We start from the raw sequence: 19,914 nt of genomic DNA on the forward strand, positions 1-19,914 counted from the left end.
TTTACAAGTTTGTTGCCTGGTCTGGAGGACCTGAATCATAAGGGAAGTCTGAATAGGTTAGGACTTTAATCCTTGGAACATAGAGAGGAGATTTGATAGAGGTGCAGGGTATCGATAGGCTAAATAACAAGCAGTGTTTTCCACCAAGGTTGGATGGGAATACAGCTAGAGGTCATGTCTTAGGGATGAAAGGTGAAATGCTTAAGGGAACATGAGGGGGAACTTCTTTACTCAGAGGTCATGGGAGGGTGGAATGAGCTGCCAGCATAAATAGTGCATGGGAGCTCAATTTCAAAGTTTAAGAGCGGTTTGGATAGGGGCATGAATGGTAGGGGATATGGAGGGTGATGGTCCCAGTACAGGTCGATGGCAGTAGGCAGTTTAAACGGTTTGGCTAGATGGGCTAAGGGCCTGTTTTTCTAAGTGAGTCTGTAGGTTGTTGTAGTTCAGAGTCGAGGTGAGTGAAGTTATCCATGTTGCTTCAGGAGCCTGGTTGGTGTAGGATAAAAACCTGGTGATGTGGGACCTAAGACTCCGGAACCTCCCTGGTACTGATGAGAAGAGAGCATGCCCTGGATAGTGGGGACCTTCATGATATACGCTGCTTTCCTGTGACAATGCTCTGTGTAGATGTGCTCAATGCATTTAAGTTTTGAAACTTGTGCCAATAAATTTTACTTCCTTGAATATAAGGTCAATCCTTTAAATAGTAGTGATTATGAAATGGAATTGGAGATCTGAGCATAGTGTAGATTTTAAAATTTGCATTGCAATTAGCACGCGGCTATAAATGGTGCTCTCCCATTGTAAATGGGTACTGCACAACTTTCTTCCCAGCATCCTCAACACAGATGCTCCCTAGGGGTGTCAGCTGAGTCTAGCATCACTTTATGCAGCTACAGTCAATCTGAATGTATAAGCTGCCTTATGTATATCTATTGATGTGTTTATACTTGTGTCTTATTGTGGTTTTTTTGTGCTGCGTTAATTCCAAAATAACAATTATTTCATTCTCCTTTACACTCGTGTACCGAAAATTACATTAAATCACCTTGAATTTTGAATCTCGAAATGGTAATCTCCCACTAGAATACGTCAGCATGCATTCCACTCTAACAAAGGTTGTGTCAATATTAGTGTGGATTTCTTGCGGAATGAAGCACGCTGTTTGAATTTTGGATTTCGATTTATCGCTGCTGTGATGGTTTTCTCATATATCAATCAGAATGAGAACGAGAATCAAAGTCAGAATAAGGTTTAAGGTCACAGGCACATGTTGTGAAATTTGTTAACTTTGCAGCAGCAGTACAATGAAATACACGATGAAGAAAAACTGTGAAATACAGGAAGTATGTATGTGTGTATATACCCTCCTTATCCGCGGGTTCTGCATGCGTGGATTCAACCAACTGCGGATCAGGAAAACCTGGAAGTTCTCTCTCCAGCACTCATTATTTGAGCACGTACAGACTATTTTTTCTTGTCATTAGTCCCTAAACAATACAGTATAATGACTATTTACATAGCATTTACATTGTATTAGGTATTATAAGTAATCTAGAGATGATTTAAAAGTACAGGCAGTCCCCGGGTTATGACCGAGTTCCGATCCTGAGTCCGTCTTTAAGTCGGATTTGAAGTCGGAACAGGTACGTCCAGTATTATTTAGCATCAGTTAGTCAAACGTTTGTCTTAGGATATAGTATATATTTAACCATTCTATGCATATAAAACACTTAAGAAACATATGTATTTCAATAATTAAACCACTGTGTTGCTTAGCCATAATTGTAGCTTTCATCAGGATAGGGCCTTTCTCACTCTATCCTTTAAAATTATTCCGATCGTTGACCAATTGTAACCGAACGCTTTTCCAATAACTGATGGCATTTCACCTCTTTCCGATTGCTTTATTACTTCCACTTTATTTTCAATTGTAATCGTGATTGCTTTTGTGAACAGAAATACTGCGGATTCAGAGCTGCGCCGGGTCCTAAAGTCCACCGCACTGAGACAGGTTAAATAAGGGACTTGAGCATCTGTGCTTCCTGGTATCCACGGGGGGTCCCAGAACCAATCCCCCACAGATAAGGAGGGCTGGCTGTAGGCACACACGCATATATATAAAGATAGTTAAACTAAATAAGTAGTGCAAAAATGTAGTGATGTAGTGTTGGTGGGTTAATATCCATTCAGTAATCTGATGGCAGAGGGGAAGAAGCAGTTCCTGAAATGTTGAGTGTATGTCTTCTAGCTCCTGTACCTCCTCCTTGATTAGCAATGAGAAGAGGGCATGTCCTGGGTGATGGGGGCCTTGAATGATGGATGCTACCTTTTGTGAGGCATTGCCTTTTGAAGGTGCCCTTGATGCTGGGGAGGCCAGCGTCCATGGTGGAGCTGACTGAGTTTGCAATTCTCTGCAGCTCGTTCTGATCCTGTGCAGTCATCCCTCCACTCCAGGCTGGGCGAGCAGGGAGGTGACAGGTGGAAAAGGTAAGGGGCAGAAGGAGGAGGAATCTGAAAGTAGAGGAGGGTGGATCAAGGAAGGGAGAAAAGGAAGGAGGAGGGGAACTGAAGGGAAGTGATGGGCAGATGAGGAGAAGAGAAGCAAGGAGAGGGGAACCAGAATGGGGAATGGAAGAAGAGGGAAGGAAGATGGTGTTGTATTCCTAACCCCTAACTCCTCTACTACCATACTGCCCCACCAAAATGTGCCTCAGTGTCAGAAAACTAGCTGAGCCCAGTGACAGGCAGCAGCCTGCTGATCTCCTATCTCCCTCTGCACAAATCAGGAAACGCTACAGAGATGGTCAATACCACTTCATACACAACACTGTCTTTCAGACTCGATAATTGTGCTGATTCAAAACATGAGGGAAGAAAACTTGAAAGAGTGGGAATTGTCAGTAAGTGTGAAGCATTAATCATACTGTGAAAGTCACTTGGCAAACAGTAAGAGTTGTGATGTACTTAATGGAACAATTATGAAACAAAGCAGTTTTGCACATTAAAGACCTATACATAAGATGGGTAAGAATAAATTTTGATGCCTTTAGGGAGTAGGAATACCAAAAAGAAATGTGGGCTCCATGTAGCCAGCCTGATCTTGCATTGTTAAGAAATGCATCCTGATCTACGTTTGAAGTCTTAATGGGTGATGCGGAAATCAAATTTCATCAAGATTGAAGAGTTTGCTGAATACTTCTGAAATCCATTAAAAATTTGATCAGTGTTTTGAAAGTGCAGTGTTCTGTTCGGCTGCTCATCGTACTTTTCAAGTTTGATTAGGAAGAACCTATCATGATTTGAGCAGACTGAACAAGAAGCTGATTGTGAATCGTTAGCCAAAGAAATGTGGAAACATACAACCTGTGTGGATTGTTTATTAAGACTGATTTTGAAGGATCCTTTCCAAGTGAACACAGGAAAATAGGAGGAGAAATAGACTACCCTCAAGCCTGTCCTACCATTCAAAATAATCATGATTGATTTGCCCCAGGCCTTTACTCTTCTACTCTGCAAGTTTCACAGAGTTATCAGTTCAGTTTTTTTAATAATTTACTTCAAACCTCTGCAATGATATCACTTCCATAATCTTCTGAGTACATCATTCCAGGGTTTCATCATGGGTCCTCTTTTCCATATGTTACGAACCCCGTAACTGGGTCACTTACCAGCAAAGATAGAGAGGTCTGTTGAAGTCTGATGGTACTATTTTTAAAAGTATTTATTGATAAAGGGGCACAAAAATAAGATTAATGCAAACATACAGATAATACACGTCGTCAATACTAAATCTAAAGCTCGGGTATAATAATAACCAATAAGAAATAGCTCTATTGTTGTCTAGGGGATAATGTATTGTCTGATGGAAATATAACAGTCACTGTTAGTTCGTTCAAGCTGCAGCATTTTTGGTTTTAAGAGCGAGGCGGTTTAAACTTGCCCAGGTCTTTTATGATGCCAATCCGTTGAGTCAGGGGAATGGGTTTCCCCGTTGTTAGCTAAAAGCCGTTTTCCGTGGTTCCAGCCACCAATTCCAGCAATGGAACTGAACGCACGAGGCCTCCTTCAGATGACTTCCTGCTATTACGTGGTCACTTAACGTTTCTTCTGGTGCATCTGAGGGGCTGTTCCTACAGACCCTCTTTTATCCTGACTCGCAGGGTTGTAGATGTCAATCAGGTTGGGGGGTGATGCAATTTCTCCCTCAACCAGCCCACTTTGCCTGAGGACGTTCACCTAGCATAGTCTCCAATCCACAAATTCGCCTTCCGGAGACAATGGCCATGTCCCGTAGCTTTACATCGCCAGGGAAATGAGACATTCCGCACGTCTCTTTCTCATTTCCTGGGCCCCCTGAACTGACTCAATAGTGATCTTGCAATTCTCACAAAGGAGGGGGCTACCCCACACCCTTCAGCCCCTCAGAGCTGTGGTACATTCATAACACACATCACTGAGGACATCTTGAAAAGGTGATGCCTCAAGAACACAACGTCCATCATTAAGGACCCTGCCCATCCAAGATTTGCCCTCTTCTCATTACTACCACCAGTGAGGGAGTAGTGGTGCTTGAAGACACACACTCAACATTTTACAAACAGCTTCTTCCCCTCTGTCATCAGATTTCTGAACGGACCATGATCCTATGACCATTACTGTTATATTTTGCTCTTCTTGCACTATATTTGTTATGTTCCTTATTGTAACATAGATTTATTTTATGTATTGTACTGTATTGCTGATGTAAAACAGTTTTCATGATATATCAGTGATAATTAGCCTGACTCTTCTCTGAGATTCATAGCCCTCTGTATGAAATATTTCCACAACTCAGGCTTTACATTGCTGTGCTTATCTTAGAATTACATCCTGTCATACTCATTTCTTCCAGTGGAGGAAACAAACGGAAGAAATCAAGAAAAATGCACGTTTTGCTCAAGCAAAGGCCACAAATGTGGACTGGGGCAACACTACATCACAAATGGAAATTGTAATTAAATCCCAGTTTGGGATTTGTAGTATATGGTTGGATCAGGAACACTGAGTGCAGAGAATTACACATCCAGACGTTACCCAGGCATAATGATCTGGAATGTTATAGTTCCACTGATGGCAAAACGGCTAGCAATTGTTGACATTACTGAACAAAACCAGCAGTTAAGTACAATAACACCTTTTAATCACAGTTGGATATACACGGATTAGTTTTATATAGAAGTTGTGAAACTGCTGCCGGTGGTTGTGCTGTTCAAAACTTTCTGCACCCGTCTGTGAAAATCCTGTTCTTTCTCGCTTGATGTCTCTGTGAGATTTTTAATGTTCCTCTAAATGCAGTTTAACAAAGATCTCAATAATAAAACAAAACTAATTCCACTCATGTATGTAACGCTCAGGTTCAGCCAGCACATGTTAGTCTAGGGAAAGACAGCCTCTGGCCGAACCAGACTGAGAAATCTCATTCGTGTGGATGCTGCCTGATGTGTTGCCCAGTTGCAAATCTGAACTGCAAAATATCAGACAGTACACTATATGCAATTAATCGATTGAACTTTATAAACCTTAATTTGACTATAGGGTTAGTAAAGAAAATAAAAAGGAAAAAAGGCCCATTTTAATGAAACAGTCTAAAGTGCATGTTGGAGCTCATCCATTCATTCCCTATCAACCTCTTCCGAGCATCAACGACCTTCAGACCCTCGCTACCAGTCCACTCCGTCCAGCAGTCTACCAACTCTCTCCACTTGCATCTTCTCTCTTTATCTATCGCCGATAAAAGACTGCGAAATCCCTGCTCCCAGACCCACAAGAAAGAACAACCTGCCTCTCATTGGAATACTCACATTCCAAAACCCCCATTATCTCTAGTTATAACCCAAACATTGCTGCTACAGAGAAACTATTACTTTAGCAGTGAAACATTACAGAGAGGCCATTACATTAGCAGTGAAACCTTACAGCATGTTACATGTATATTATAGTTGACTTAAACTAGTATTTTGATATGAGCAAGATTTAAATATAACAATCCATCTCAACTTTTGCCTTCTTCATCTCTTTTTATGATTTTTAAAGTCAAATAAAAATTGATTTTTTTTGCTTCCTGGTTTGCTATTTGCAGGAGCTCTTGAGTATTGTTGCTAAACATCTTGGGGGAGTCAAAGTTCAAAGTAAATCTTATCAGAGTATATCTATGTCATCATATACAACTCTGAGGCTTATTTGAGGTCATCAGTTGCTTACTGAAAGAAAGAGAACATGTTTATGCGAAGGTTTAGGAATTTGATCGTCGCTGGATTTGTTGCTAAGGGAAGCATTGATTTCACTGTTCGGTTTACCAGTGTCAGTGGATAAAAAAGCTCAAGTTCTGTGCATTGTAGCCAAGCAAAGCTGATAATACAGATTCAAAATACAGGATCGCTATCACAGAAATGCTAAATTAATTATATTTCAGGCAAATATGGATATTTTCTAGTAAATGTATGCAGGAAAATGAATCTCAGTGTAATATATGGTGACATATATGTGCTTTCACTTTGATCTTCTTATTGGAATCTGATGCACTTCTGTATAAGTTAATATATTTAATTAGACTAGAATAAATAATTCTGTTTGCAGTTTTATGTAATTTACCCCTGTTGAAAAATAACTTTTCTTAAATGAACAAAAATAGGTTAAGAATGAATCGGAATGTTATAAGGGTTAACGTCATCTGTGGGATGGAATTGATAAGCTTTGAACTACTGCCCATATTTGCCTTTTGCTTGACTGTTGCCCGTCATTTCCCCTGATTTAGGGAATCAAAATCCCGAGGGCATAGGTTTAAAATGAGTGAGGAGAGATTTAAAAGGAACTTGAGAGGCAACTATTTTATACACTGATTGGTGTGGGTGTAGAATGAGCTGCCAGAGGAATTGGTTGTGGCAGGTACAAAAACAACTTTTAAAGGCAGTTGGATATACATTGATTAGAAAGATTTAGAAGGTTATAGACCAAACTTTGGCTTGGATGGGGCATCTTAGTTAAAATTGACCAATAACGCCAAAAGGCCTGATTCTGTTCTGTGTAACTCTATGGCTCTCTATATATTTGGCAACAAATTCAGGGAAAATGTTGTTACTTTATATTTCTAAAGGAGAAAAACAGTGCTATAAATATTGAAATTAATTGATTATTTGTCCCATTTTGCGGGAGAGATCATAAACCAGAGCTCCTTCAGTTTTCTTATGTGTACACAAAATATCACAATATATTTTAAAGAAAGCAAGGATGTTTTCTCTGGTTACGTAGCCAGAATTCACTCTTCAGCTAAAACAGTGTTGAGGAACAGTTTCCTCAACAGTGGAATCTTTCCCACATTCCAGTAATGACCATAATTCAAAAATACCCGTTCTAAATGCTCGTTGCGTCCCAAGGTCATAGAATTCATTGTACTGATATAAATTTGAACATCAAAATTTATAATGACGATATCAAAGCAGGATTTTTTTTTAATTTAAATTTGGGCCTGAATTGCATTTGCTCTACACTGTTAATATATTATCTACAGTATGCTCAGTGTAACCACACTTTATCTTCACTGTAGACAGCACCTTAGCATGTACAGTATATCTGATGCACCTTCCACAATTGGAAGACAGTTTCATCATCAGCAGAGATTTAGATCTCCTTCTCGACACTGGGAGGCTCTAGCAGGTTTTTAAAAATATTTTGGCCGGATGTTTACCAGAAAGGCGTCAGGAGGTCCACCAATGGATTAGAGCAGTTCCTTGCCTAACTTGCCTTGGATCACTCTACACTGTGCATTCTTCACTGTACATATTGCCAATGACTCAAGGAGATACAGTAGGCTTATATGAGCCATCAGGTGTTAAGAGGGGATCTGAGAGAACTTTTTTACCTAGAGGGTGGTTGAAATCTGGAATGTGTCACATGAGGTGTTGGATGAGGCAGGAGTTGTCATAACGTGTTAAAGCATTCAAATAGCACTTGAATCACCACAGTATTGCAGGCTAGGGATGAAGTACTGTTGAATAGAATTGGTAGAACTACATTTTTGATTGCTGCTAGACACAACGGGCTGAGAGCCCTGCTTTAGTAATGCATTGCATCTATGACTCCATGACTTTATTTTCAAATATGTTTTCCCCAAGTGCAAAGTCCTGCTATTACTGAGCTCAGTCTAGTTGCTCCAGACTGACTGTTGAATGGGGTTGTCTTGATTATGAGTGACAATGATTAAGTATATCTTTCCTGTGTAAAATGCAGGTTAGAACACATTTTAACATTGAGGTGTACCTTAAATTGGCTGCTGAATTGCTCATCTCAAATGATTATGCTTTCCATTGGAGTGAATTTAGAGGCAAACTGGCTGAGAGATATCAAACATATCTGCACAGTATAGTAGCAGTTAGCACAAAATTTTACAGAAATGCCACTGCCTATAAAGTGATTGTACTTTCTCCCTTTCTCTACATGGATTTCCTCCGGGTGCTCCGGTTTCCTCACACATTCCAAAGCCACACAGTGAGGGTTTGTGCATTGTGGGCATACTATGTCGGTGTCGGTATCATAGCAATACTTGTGGATTGCCTCACGCGATCCTTACTGATTTGATTGGATGCAAATGATGCATTTCATTGTATGCTTCAATGTTCATTCATTATGTGCCGTGTCGTATGATGTGGGTAATCATGGTCTTTCCATGGCCATGACTGCTCTTGGCAAATTTTTCTACAGAAGTGCAATTGCCTTCTTCTGGGCAGTGTCTTCACAAGATAGTGACCGCAGCCATTATCATTACTCTTCAGAAACTGTCTGCTTGGTGTCGGTGGTCACATAACCAGGACTTGTGATGCACACCAGCTGCTCGTACGATCATCCGCCACCTGCTCTCATGGCTTCATGTGACCCTGGTTTGGGGTGGAGGGCTAAGTGGGTGGGACACCTTATCTTACCTGAAGGCTAGTGGGGGAAAGGAGATTTCCCTACACCCCCCTGCTCAGGTAGAGATATTTGTCTACCCTGCCATCCAGATGTTTCATCATACATAAAACTAATCTAATCTGAGAGTTCAACACCAACCATCTTGGTCATTACATGATGGTTAGTCATGTGTTTACGATTCTGCGATGAAGATACGCTATCTGGTGTTCGCAATGCAAATGCAAGATGTTCGTGCTCTATATCAGCCTCTCTAGCCGGGGTGCAGCTCTATGTCCAACAACATAGGCGTGGAGCTCATGTCTTACGCAAAAGATATGAGGTGCTTATAAGGCTGCTCTATGATGGTGGATCCTTGAGCATGTTCCAAGGTGCTGGGAGTAGTATGAATGTAAAATCAGTAGTGAGGAGCAACATCTGACCCACTACCAGGAAATTCATTTCTCTCTTCTCCACCAATCCTCCTCCTCATCCCTAGTCATCAAGCCCATCCAAATCCCAGTTCCGAAAAGTGGAAGGACTCTCCTTTACAGAGAGATTGAAAGTTAAACTTCACCCTTCCCCATAATTGCCAGCCGCACTGTGTTAGATGATCGGTGTAACCTCACCTGGAGGTTGTACTGTGATATGGTTTAGACTGTGACAGCTGATGGTCTTGCTCCATCAGCACTTTTTTGTGTATGCATCTGTGCAGAATGACCCACCTGACCAGATACAGGAATGTTAAGGTCTTTCACAGTGCAAGTGTCTGACCTGACCAACTCTAGTGCGCTAATCTCTTGGTCAGAAGCTCCTGGCCTCATTCCATTCAAGAGACATAGAAACATAGAAACATGTGAACTATGAGCTGGAGTAGACGGTCACTCCCTCCAGCTCTGCTCTGACAATCAATTACAACCCTGGCTGTTTCTCAGTCCCGATACTAGATCCTTACACTCTTTCCATTCCACAGGATGTCTTTTGAATCTAGAAACCTACTGCTTTCTCGTTAACATATTCAGTGACTTGGTTACTATAGCCTTCTGGGGGCACATTCAGGGGTTCACCCCCTTCTCAATTAGCAGTAGTGAATAAATATCTTCTCCTGAATGTCTCAGGGGTATCCAACCTTTATTATGCCATGGACCAATACCGTTAAGCAAGAGATCTGTGGACCTCAGGTTGGGGATCCCTGCCCTTGTATCATGAAACTATGGCCCCTCCTTTAAGACATGTCAGCCAGGAAAAAGATCCTCTCCAAATCCAGTGCCTCATTTCTCTCAGAATTACGTAAGTTTCATTTGGATCCCCTCAGGTTCTCACATCTGATGAGAAGCAGTGCAATTATGGACACCTTTTTTTCAGATGAGGCATTAACTCAAAGTCCTGTCTGCCCTTTGCTTAAGGCAACAGGTCACACGACATGTTGGAAGAGCAGCAGGGAGGCTTGGCGTCGTATCCTGGCCAAGTTTTATCTTGTAATCAGCACTTAGGCAGACCATCTGCTCGTTATCTCATTGTCGATTGTGGAGTTTGCTCTGCGCAAGTTGGCAAGTTCACTTTATTACAACCACAATTACACCTCCAAAGTATTTAATTGACTTTGGGAAATCCCGGGATATTGAAAGGTAATTTATAAATATAAAGCAGTACAGTGCAGGAACAGGCCCTCAAGCCCATGATGGCTGGCCTGACAAGCTTTGCCAAGTCAAACTAATTCCATCTGCCTGCACATCATCCATATCCTTCATAGTCATGCTTCTGCCTGCCCAAGTTCCTTTTAAATACCATGGTCATTTCCATTTTCAGCACCACCCCAGGCACCCACCAGTCGCAGGGTTAAAAAAAAACTTGCCCCGCACATCTCCCTTAGCAAACCTCTTTCACCTTAAACCCCCTCACCACATGTTTCCTAGTATTTGACATATTGCTTTCAGAAGGAGCCACTGACTGTCTGCCCTATGTGTGTCTCTCATAATTTTCTAATCTTTTAAACTCCAGCAGTCCAGAGGAAACAATTCAAGCCTGTCCAAACTCTCCTTATAACTCACATAAGCTCTTCTCGGGCTTCCAGCCAGGACCAGGTGTCAATTATAACCAATGTTTCGATGACAAACTCCACCATCTTCATCATTAGCTGTGTCTAGCCCAATGGTATACATACTCACCTCCTGTCGTTCGTCCCTCCTGCTTGTCAAGTCCTCAACCAATCAGGTTTCCATTGTCCCACTTTGTTTAAAATCATATTTTAGTCTTACTTAGAGTGAAATGTTCATCCTTGTTGAAATCCTTATTCTCTAATCTTGCTTCAATGGCCTCTTTCACCAGGAGGTCCCAAAAGTCAGTGGCGCAGAACAGCAGTTTTGTGTTGTCAAAGTCAATCCTGCGGTCATTGCGTATGCAAAGTTCTGCTACTGCTGGTTTCTCTGGGTAACGCAAACAGATACCCCTCTTGTGCTCCTTGATGCCGGTTTCCACCTTGTGCTGCTCCTCATTCATGGGGAGTCCTGTAAACGCCAGCTGCCCTGAATAAAAAGTCATCCTTCACCTGAATAAACTGGGATTCGAGCTTTCTTACATGCTAGTGGATGGTATTTATCCACTATTTCTTCAGGATTCTGGTGATTCTTGCAGAAACTGTGGAAATTTAAGGAAGCCAGGCGATGGCTTCAGGTTCCTCCTCATTGTTAGATTTCTTGGTTTTCCCACTGGCCACTTTAAGGGCCCAATTGATTTCCTTCACCTTATAACCATTCTGTACGATTGTCATGCATAATCTTCTTATTTTCTCATGGAGACTGTCTAGATGCAAAATAGTTTTTGCACGGTTAATCAAAGTAGGCGTAATGGTGGTCGTTATTGAGGTATAAATCCATGGTGAGTGGGCTTCTGATAGACATCTGAGGCTACTGTTCGGTGTCTGTCGTATTAGAATGTCCAGGAATGGGAGACAACCACTCTTCTCCCTCTCCATCGTCAGTTGAATATTTGGGTGTGTGCTGTTCATGAAGCTGTAGATGGTTGTGAAACTGTTGGGGTGCCGGGACTCCATGTGGCCACACTACAAAGGTGTCATTGACATATCTGAAGAAACATCTGGGACAGAAGAGCAATGAGCTCAACATCATCTCCTCAAAATCCTCCATGTAGATCCTTCTCCTCTTAGCTAATAATCTCCGATCCAGGCAGCATCCTGGTAAACCACCTCCGCACGCTCTCCAGAGCCTCCACATCCCTACTGTAATTGGGGGAGCAGAATAGTACTCAGCACTCTAAATGTGATTAACCAGAGTTTTATACAGCTGCAACAATACCTCCTGGCTCTTATTCTCAATGCCCTGACCGATGAAGGCTAGCTGCCACTTGCCTTCTTTACCACCTTTAGATCCTTCAGGAGGCAATGGACAGAGATCCAAAGATCGCTCTGGATATAAATACTTTTAAGGATTCTCTGATTTACTATATATTTTCCCTTACACTTGACCTCCTAAAATAGAACACTTTATGCTTATCTGGATTAAACGGCACTTGCCATTTCTGTGCCCATACTTACAACTGATCAATACTCTGCTGTATATTTCTTCAATACACACACCCTACAATTTTTGTATCATCCGCAATCTTATTATTCAGCCTATGTACATTTTGTTATCTACAGTCAGTGGCCACCTTGTTAGGTAGAGGGTTGGGTGCAGTGTAGTCTTCTGCTGCTATAGCCCATCCACCTCAAGGTTCGACATGTAGTGGATTGAGAGAAGCTCTTCTGCACACTACTGTTGTAAAGTGTGGTTATTTGAGCCACCAACACTTTCCTGTCAGCTTGAATCAGTCTGGACATTCTCCTCTGACCCCTCTCTGACAAGGCATCTTCGCTCACAGAACTGCTGCTGACTGGATTTTTTTTTGGTTATCTGCAGCTTTTTCTGAAAATTTTAAGATATGAAAATCCACAGAGATCAGCAGTTTCTGAGCTACTCTGCTATCAGCAATCATTCCACGGTCAAAGTCACTTTGATCATATTGCTACCCTATTCTGATGTTTAGTATGAATAACTGAAGTTCTTGATCTTCTTTTCCTTCTTCTGACTTCCAATGGCAATTGGCAGTCCAACTTAAAGGTGCATTACTGCCACCAACTGGATTGGAGTGTAGTGTGGAGATTTGGGAAATAAAACTCTTCGTAGAACTTAATCAAATGAGAACTAAGTTACCCCAAAAAAAGCCCTATAGGTTGTAAATAATGAAAGACAATATTGTGAATTAAAGTCATTCCTTAAATTAGTAAAGTTTTTAAATGAAAACTATTAAGCGCCAAAGAGTAGTGTGGCCTGAATTTGCTTTCTTTCAACCTTACATGCTTTGCATTGTGAAAGGATGTGCTTAACTGCTTCATAATGATGACACCTACACACCCTAGAGTGATGTTTTCCAACAAGATGTGAGGAATAATTAATCATAATATGCCCAGTTCTAAGCTGAGTCAATATAATTCCTTCCCTTCTTGTTTTACCCCCTTCAATGCAACAGTTTTATGTATTCTATAAAGGTGTCTCTCTTTTTGCAATTCTTGACCGTCTGCATGCTTTTAAGCATTGTGTTGCTGCCACATGATCAGCTGATTAGATATTTAGATTAATGAGCAGATGTATCTAATAAAGTAGCCACATATATACATAGATCACAGACATGCATGGCTTCTCTGATTTTGCCTTTCCTGCCTTCACTCCTTGTTTAATCTCTTGCCATTTACCTTTGTCACACTTTACCTTCTGTCCCCTCGCACTCACTCACTCAGCGAAGAGGAGGGCTTCTCTATACAGAATGTCATCCGCTCACATTTTAAGAATGTCTATAACGTAATTCCGCGTCAGTTGGGCCAACTTAAACTGCTGTTTTATTTTGCTGGCATTCAGATCTCAGTCTTGGAAGGTGCGTTAGTGCAGCCGTAACTTCCCAGCCATGCCTCTAATATCAGCGACCGAGAAGCTACTTTGATTTCTTTTGCCCTGCTTAAAGTCCATCTGCACCTGCTGCTAAAGGCTGTTTCTCAAATGGTTTTTAAATTTGAGAGGTAGTGGAGAGAAATCACTCACCACTCCGCATGTTGGGTTTGAGCACACGTTTACTACCCCATTGCCACTGGTGCTCGATTCTTTCTGAAGCTGAAACACAGTGTGTTATCTCAGCAGTAGTTTGACCCTACTAGAATGAATGGCTGCTGTTACAAAATCCTTTATCAGAAATTATTCCAAACCATCTCCTTGCATATCATTTTGCCATGAAGTGCTTACACTTACAGATCTGTGGACAATATTCAATAGGCCCTTGTCACAATAATATCACTTCACATACCCATTCATATATCACACAGTTAAGGCAAAGTGCCTACTCCATTTGGATAGCAATATAATTCCTGAAATACATTCCCAGTGTTCTTATAAAAGTAAAGCAAGCCATACACAGAACAAAGCTGCGGAGTTTGTATTGCCAGGAATTATTTCTCAAGCCTAAGCCAGTAGAATGATTTGCACAAGGGAATTACATTGGAATTGATCAGAGTAATTTTGGGCAGGCAAATAGTCACCAGATGCAGTACTGTGGAAATGATTTCGGCTCATACAATCTGTGTAGCTAGTGTGCCTAATACTTTTGCACGGTACTGTAGTAATTTTATGTATCGCAGTGTACTACTGCCGCAAAATGTAACAAATTTCGTGACACGTGAATGATGGTAAACCTGATTGTATTGTGGGTCTCTGTTGTGGACTGAGAGTGAGAAGGGGGCAGGGAGAGGGGAAAAATGGTGGAAAAAAATGAAAGTGAATGGGAAGCACCAGGGATACATTGTGTAATGATCAATAAAACAATTGTTTGGAATGAAATGACCTTGCCAGATGTCTCAGAGCTGGATGTGCCTATCCTGAGACACCAGCCCCAGGCACTCCTTCCCTCCCACCTGTCCCACAACTCTCCTGCGGTGCTCCATTCCCAACGTCCTTTCTTCCCGCCTGATTTACAAACACTTTCTGTGCTCCATGTTGACAAATACAGTACTGTGTACTATATATATGCACCTAAGGCTTTTGCACAGTACTCTATATACCCCACTGTTCTGATATTTCTGTGTGTTGAACTACAGTTTAGAAACTGGAGTATTGTTAAGGAAAATAAAAACACTCAAATTACTGTCTCTCCTACCCATTCTTTTCCCCTTTGCCTTATTCCTATTCTCAAACTGTGAAGTTCTCCATGATGCGATTAAGTTTTGAAAGGCCATTTCAATAAAAAACACTCAATCGACTTTTGTGGTTTTACTAATTTTTCTTCTTTTTTCTATGTTTAAACTTTAGTTGTTTTGTTGGATTCTAAGGAGTCACAAGCTGAACTGGGATGGACTGCTCACCCATCTGATGGTGTAAGTAATGAACTATTTCCTTCGTGTTTCCTGGTTTGATGACCTTGCACTTTGGTGACTCCTGAAAGACAAAATCTTGCAAGGGGCTATCATCACCACCAACCCTGGAAAAGTAAACGGAGTTATTTAATTACAGACTGAAGCCAGAGGCACCCCTTGCCCTTCTGATAGGATAGCAAATCCTATATGGCCAATGTAACATATATGTAATGCCGGGGAAACTCAACAAGTCAGGACTCATCTTGGAAAGGAATAACCATTTGACGTTTTAGAGCGAGACTCTTCATCAGGATTGGAGAGGAAGGGGGAAGAAACCAAAATAAAAAAGTGGGGGTAGGGAAAAGAGTTTAAGCTAGAAGGTGATAGCTGAAGCCAAATGGTTGGGGGTTTGGGGTGTGAATGAAGTTAAAAGGTAAAGGGCTGAAGAAGAAGGAATCTGATAGGACAAGAGAGTGAACCGTGGAAGAATGAGGGGCACCAGTACGAGGTGATAGGCAGGCGAGGAGAAGAGGTAAGAGGGGAGCCAGAGTGGGGAATTAAAGAAGAGAGAAGGAGAAGGGACAAAAATTACCAGAAGTTAGAGAAATCTATGTTTTTGCCAAGAGGTTGGAGAATAGCCAGATGGAGTATGAGATGTATTTGAATTCCAGCATCCATATCATTTTCCTTTTAGAAATAGGAAATATTCAATGCTAGGAATATTATCTGAATACCAGGATTCAGATTCTGAGAAATCACACTTACAGTACATTGTCCTTGACAAATGTTTATATTCAGTTTAGAAATTCTTGCCACTCATGGATTGGAATGATGCAAGTACTCTTATAACAATATAGTTTAATGGTATACTTTAACAGCTTTTCACAGGAATATAATTGAGCCGCACACACAAAATGCTGGAGGAACTCAGGAGGCCAGGCAGCATCTATGAAAAAGAGTTAACAGTCAACGTTTTGGGCTGAGACACTTCAACAGACCTGATGATAATAATGTATCACAGTACTATAGGGTTGCAGGTGTAGGTATCCATATTAATATGGCATATTTCCTCCTTGCAGAACATAATTAAACCAGGTGGGATTTTATTATTTTGGTAGATTAGTGGTCATAGAATCATTGAGGTCTACAGCACAGATTCAGAACATTCAGCCCAACTCTTCATGCCAACCAAAATCTCTATTTGAGCATTTGCCATTTGCCTGCAATTGGTATATATCCCTTTAATCCTTCTATCCATGTGCTTGTCTAAATATCCTATAAACTGTGTAATTGTACCCACCTCTACAGTTTTGACCATACGTTCATTCCATATACCCATCATCCTCTATGTGGAAAAATTTTGCCTGAGATCCCTTTTGAGTATCTCTTCTTACCTTGAGCATTCATTGACCATTCTATTGCCCTCATGATATTATATACCCCTATAATGTCTCCCACGTTATAAATCGTTACTCCAAAATCCAAGACAGGGAATAAAATTTGCTCTTGTGGAATTTAGATGGGGAAAATGAAAAATTAACCACAGAATAGCAAAGAAACAATAAACTTTGTGTGTGTGTATGTATATATATATATATATATATATATATAAATATTATAACATATATATTAATTTACATTTCCTGATGCATGCTCAGATTAGGTGGTGTTACTTAGCTTGATCAGTTAATTTTGCTCTCCAGCAGTTTTTTAAGGGTTTTCCCTATTATTTATCCTCAAGATATTTGAAATAAGCCCCAGCAAGTTTAAGTGCACATTGAAAACCTAAACAACCACAGTTATTTGTCATGATTATTATGTCATTAAACTAACCTACCTATATTCAGTTTGCAATTAAAAGTGTACATCACCATTTAAGATGCGGGCTGGAAGACAATAAGATTCCACTGTACTCTGTGCCTCCAACCTCTGCTACTGGCCTCTGAAAGGATTTGCATTGGAAACTGACAAGGCAATCTCTAACGTAGCCCATGCCATGACCAGTCATCATTACTGTTGAGAGGACCATAGGAACAATTCTCTCCTTGTATTACTGTGATGTCATGGTGATACTTGAATTGTTTCTGTGGTATTGTGCAAGTTTCCGATTCACTCATCATATAAAATAATCATCCACTACTTTACCACACGAATATGTCTCATTCACAATCCATTTTTCCATTTGTCACTCAGAAACCTTGAATCCTCTCTCACATATGAGGGGTTTCTATATTGTGGCTCCATTTCTGTTATCATTTGGTTAACCTATTGCAAAGGAAAGCTTTCGCACTGCAAACAAATCTCTGTCTGTTGTTCATGCAATAAATCACACACAGGCCTTTCAATAGCACCATAATCACATTTTTTTAAAGAACCTCCTAGAATTTTCTGAGAAATCTTTACCACAATAATTACTTATCATCTTTATACATTTACTTTTAGGAATTACATTTTTATTGATTTTCACATCACTAAATAAATGCTGTTGTTTACTTAGGTATTCTGTTTGATTAAATAGTTTTTAATCCTGGGCACTAACAGCAAGAATAATGTTGTGGTTGAGCTGTGTTTGACAAACCCATTTAGGCTGCATATAGAAGCTGTAAGCCATTGTCCTCAAGTCTATTTTGCTAGCAGTGTAAAACAGATGAACCAAATCCATTTTTTATTTCTCACTCGATTTAATAGCAAATTTACAAACACACCATTAGTGAAGCACCCCTGCTGATCGGTGGGATTTCTAAGGCAGGAGGTAGAGCAGAGTGCTGCAACAGTTGGATTTGCTAATTGGGAGATCCAACCGAGCTGTTGGGTCCGGATACTCCCGTGATCCAGAAGTTCCGCGGAAGTCAAGAGCGTGGCATAAGACTCAAAGCTTGCGGTTATTTTGTTAAGTGTTACAAGAATGAAGAATGAAAAAAGAAAGAACTGAGAGAACAAAGAACATGAAAGGAAAAATCAATGATGATCATCTCATGCTCAGACTAGAGATGAAAGAAAATCCATTGATAACAATGAACCTACTGTATAAAATGGCCTAATTCAAGTAGCAGAACATTTAGAAGGGGATGAGAATCTAACTTCTGGCGGGATGCAGATGACTTTAAGAAGGGAGGCAATGGAGCTATTGAATCATTGTGCATTTCAATATGTGCAGTACAAGTTAAATTATCTAACAGGTTAGATTGAAATTGGTGGGTATGATTTTGTGGACATTACAGATGCACGGCTGCAAGATGATCAGAGCTGGGAGCTAAACAGTCAAGGATAAGACAGGCAGGTGGGCAGAGGAGGAGTGGTAGTTTTGCCGGTAAAACATGAAAATAAATCGATAGCAAGAAGTGATTTGCAATCAGAGGTTGTTGAATCTTTGGGGGTGGACTTGAGGAACTGCAGAAGTAAAGACTATTTTGGGAGTTCTGGACAGACATCTGAATGGTACTCCGGGTAGGGAGAACAAAATGCACCCGGAGGTAGAGAAGGCTTTTGAGAAAGGAAATGTTTCATCGATTATGGTGGAACTTCCGACTACAGTGGGCTCTAGTTTTCAGCAGACTCCTTTGCAATTCCCTGCATCCCCCCTCCCCACCCTGCTACTCTCAATCCCTGGGAAACCTAGACTCTCTACTGCTCCAATAGTGACTTTATACACTGAGTCCCTACTTGTGGTGTTCCATGGATAAATCCCAGCCAGACTATACGTACTTTGTTTGAAGGAGTCAGTGAGCCGGGGTTGTACAGGTGACAGAGCTGCTGCGTCACTAAGTTCAGCCCTCATCTTGGATGCTAACAGAGAGGAGGCTGCACGTTCCTATGAGGTTTCCTTTGGCTGATCCAGTTTCCTCCCACTTTCCCACAGACATTATTGGTGGGTTAAATCAATACGTACAAACAAACTGGATGAACTCAGCAGATCGGGCAGCATCCGTTGAAAGGAGCAGTCAACATTTCGGGCTGAGACCCTTCGTCAGGACTGAAGAAGGAGGGGGTAGGGACCCCATAAAGAAGGTGGGGGGAGGGTGGAAGGTGCCAGGTGAAAAACCAATCAGAGGAAAGATCAAGGGGTGGGGGAGGGGAAGCAGGGAGGGGATAGGCTGAAGAGGTGAAGAAGGAATGTAAGGGGAAAGCATTAAGGGTAGTAGAAAAAGGCAGAATCATGAAAGAGGTGAGAGGCAGCTAGAAGAGGAGGAAGAGTGGAAGTGGGATGGTGGAAGGGAGCGGGAGGGAATTAACAGAAGTTGGAGAATTCGATGTTCATGCCAAGGGGCTGGAGACTACCCTGACGGTATATGAGGTGTTGCTCCTCCAACCTGAGTTTGGCCTCATTATGGCAGTAGAAGAGGCCATGTATGGACATATCCGAATGGGAATGTGAAGCAGAGTTGAAGTGGGTGGCAACTGAGAGATCCTGTCTGTTGTGGCGGATGGAGCGGAGGTGCTTGACAAAGCGGTCCCCCAATCTGCGTCGGGTCTCACCGATGTAGAGGAGGCCACACCGGGAACACCGGATGCAATAGATGATCCCAACAGACTCACAAGTGAAGTGTTGCCTCACTTGGAAGGACTGTTTGGGGCCCTGAATGGTGGTAAGAGAT

At 41.4% G+C, this 19,914-nt stretch overlaps 1 protein-coding gene across 12 annotated transcripts in view; it reads left to right on the forward strand.

The window, feature by feature from the left end:
- Positions 1-19,914, forward strand: part of LOC132383416 (ephrin type-A receptor 7-like) — a 693,221-nt gene that overhangs the window by 83,049 nt on the left and 590,258 nt on the right. For all 12 annotated transcript variants that reach the window (XR_009508677.1, XR_009508678.1, XM_059954340.1 and 9 more), the window contains exon 2: positions 15,276-15,340. Coding sequence is in view for 10 of the 12 variants with exons in the window: in XM_059954340.1 (XP_059810323.1) it covers positions 15,276-15,340 (65 nt within the window). In the remaining 2 variants the exon portion in view is untranslated. The remainder of the gene's footprint in view (positions 1-15,275; positions 15,341-19,914) is intronic.

This window comes from Hypanus sabinus, chromosome 30 (genome assembly GCF_030144855.1).
Source record: "Hypanus sabinus isolate sHypSab1 chromosome 30, sHypSab1.hap1, whole genome shotgun sequence".
NCBI classification, from domain to species: domain Eukaryota; kingdom Metazoa; phylum Chordata; class Chondrichthyes; order Myliobatiformes; family Dasyatidae; genus Hypanus; species Hypanus sabinus.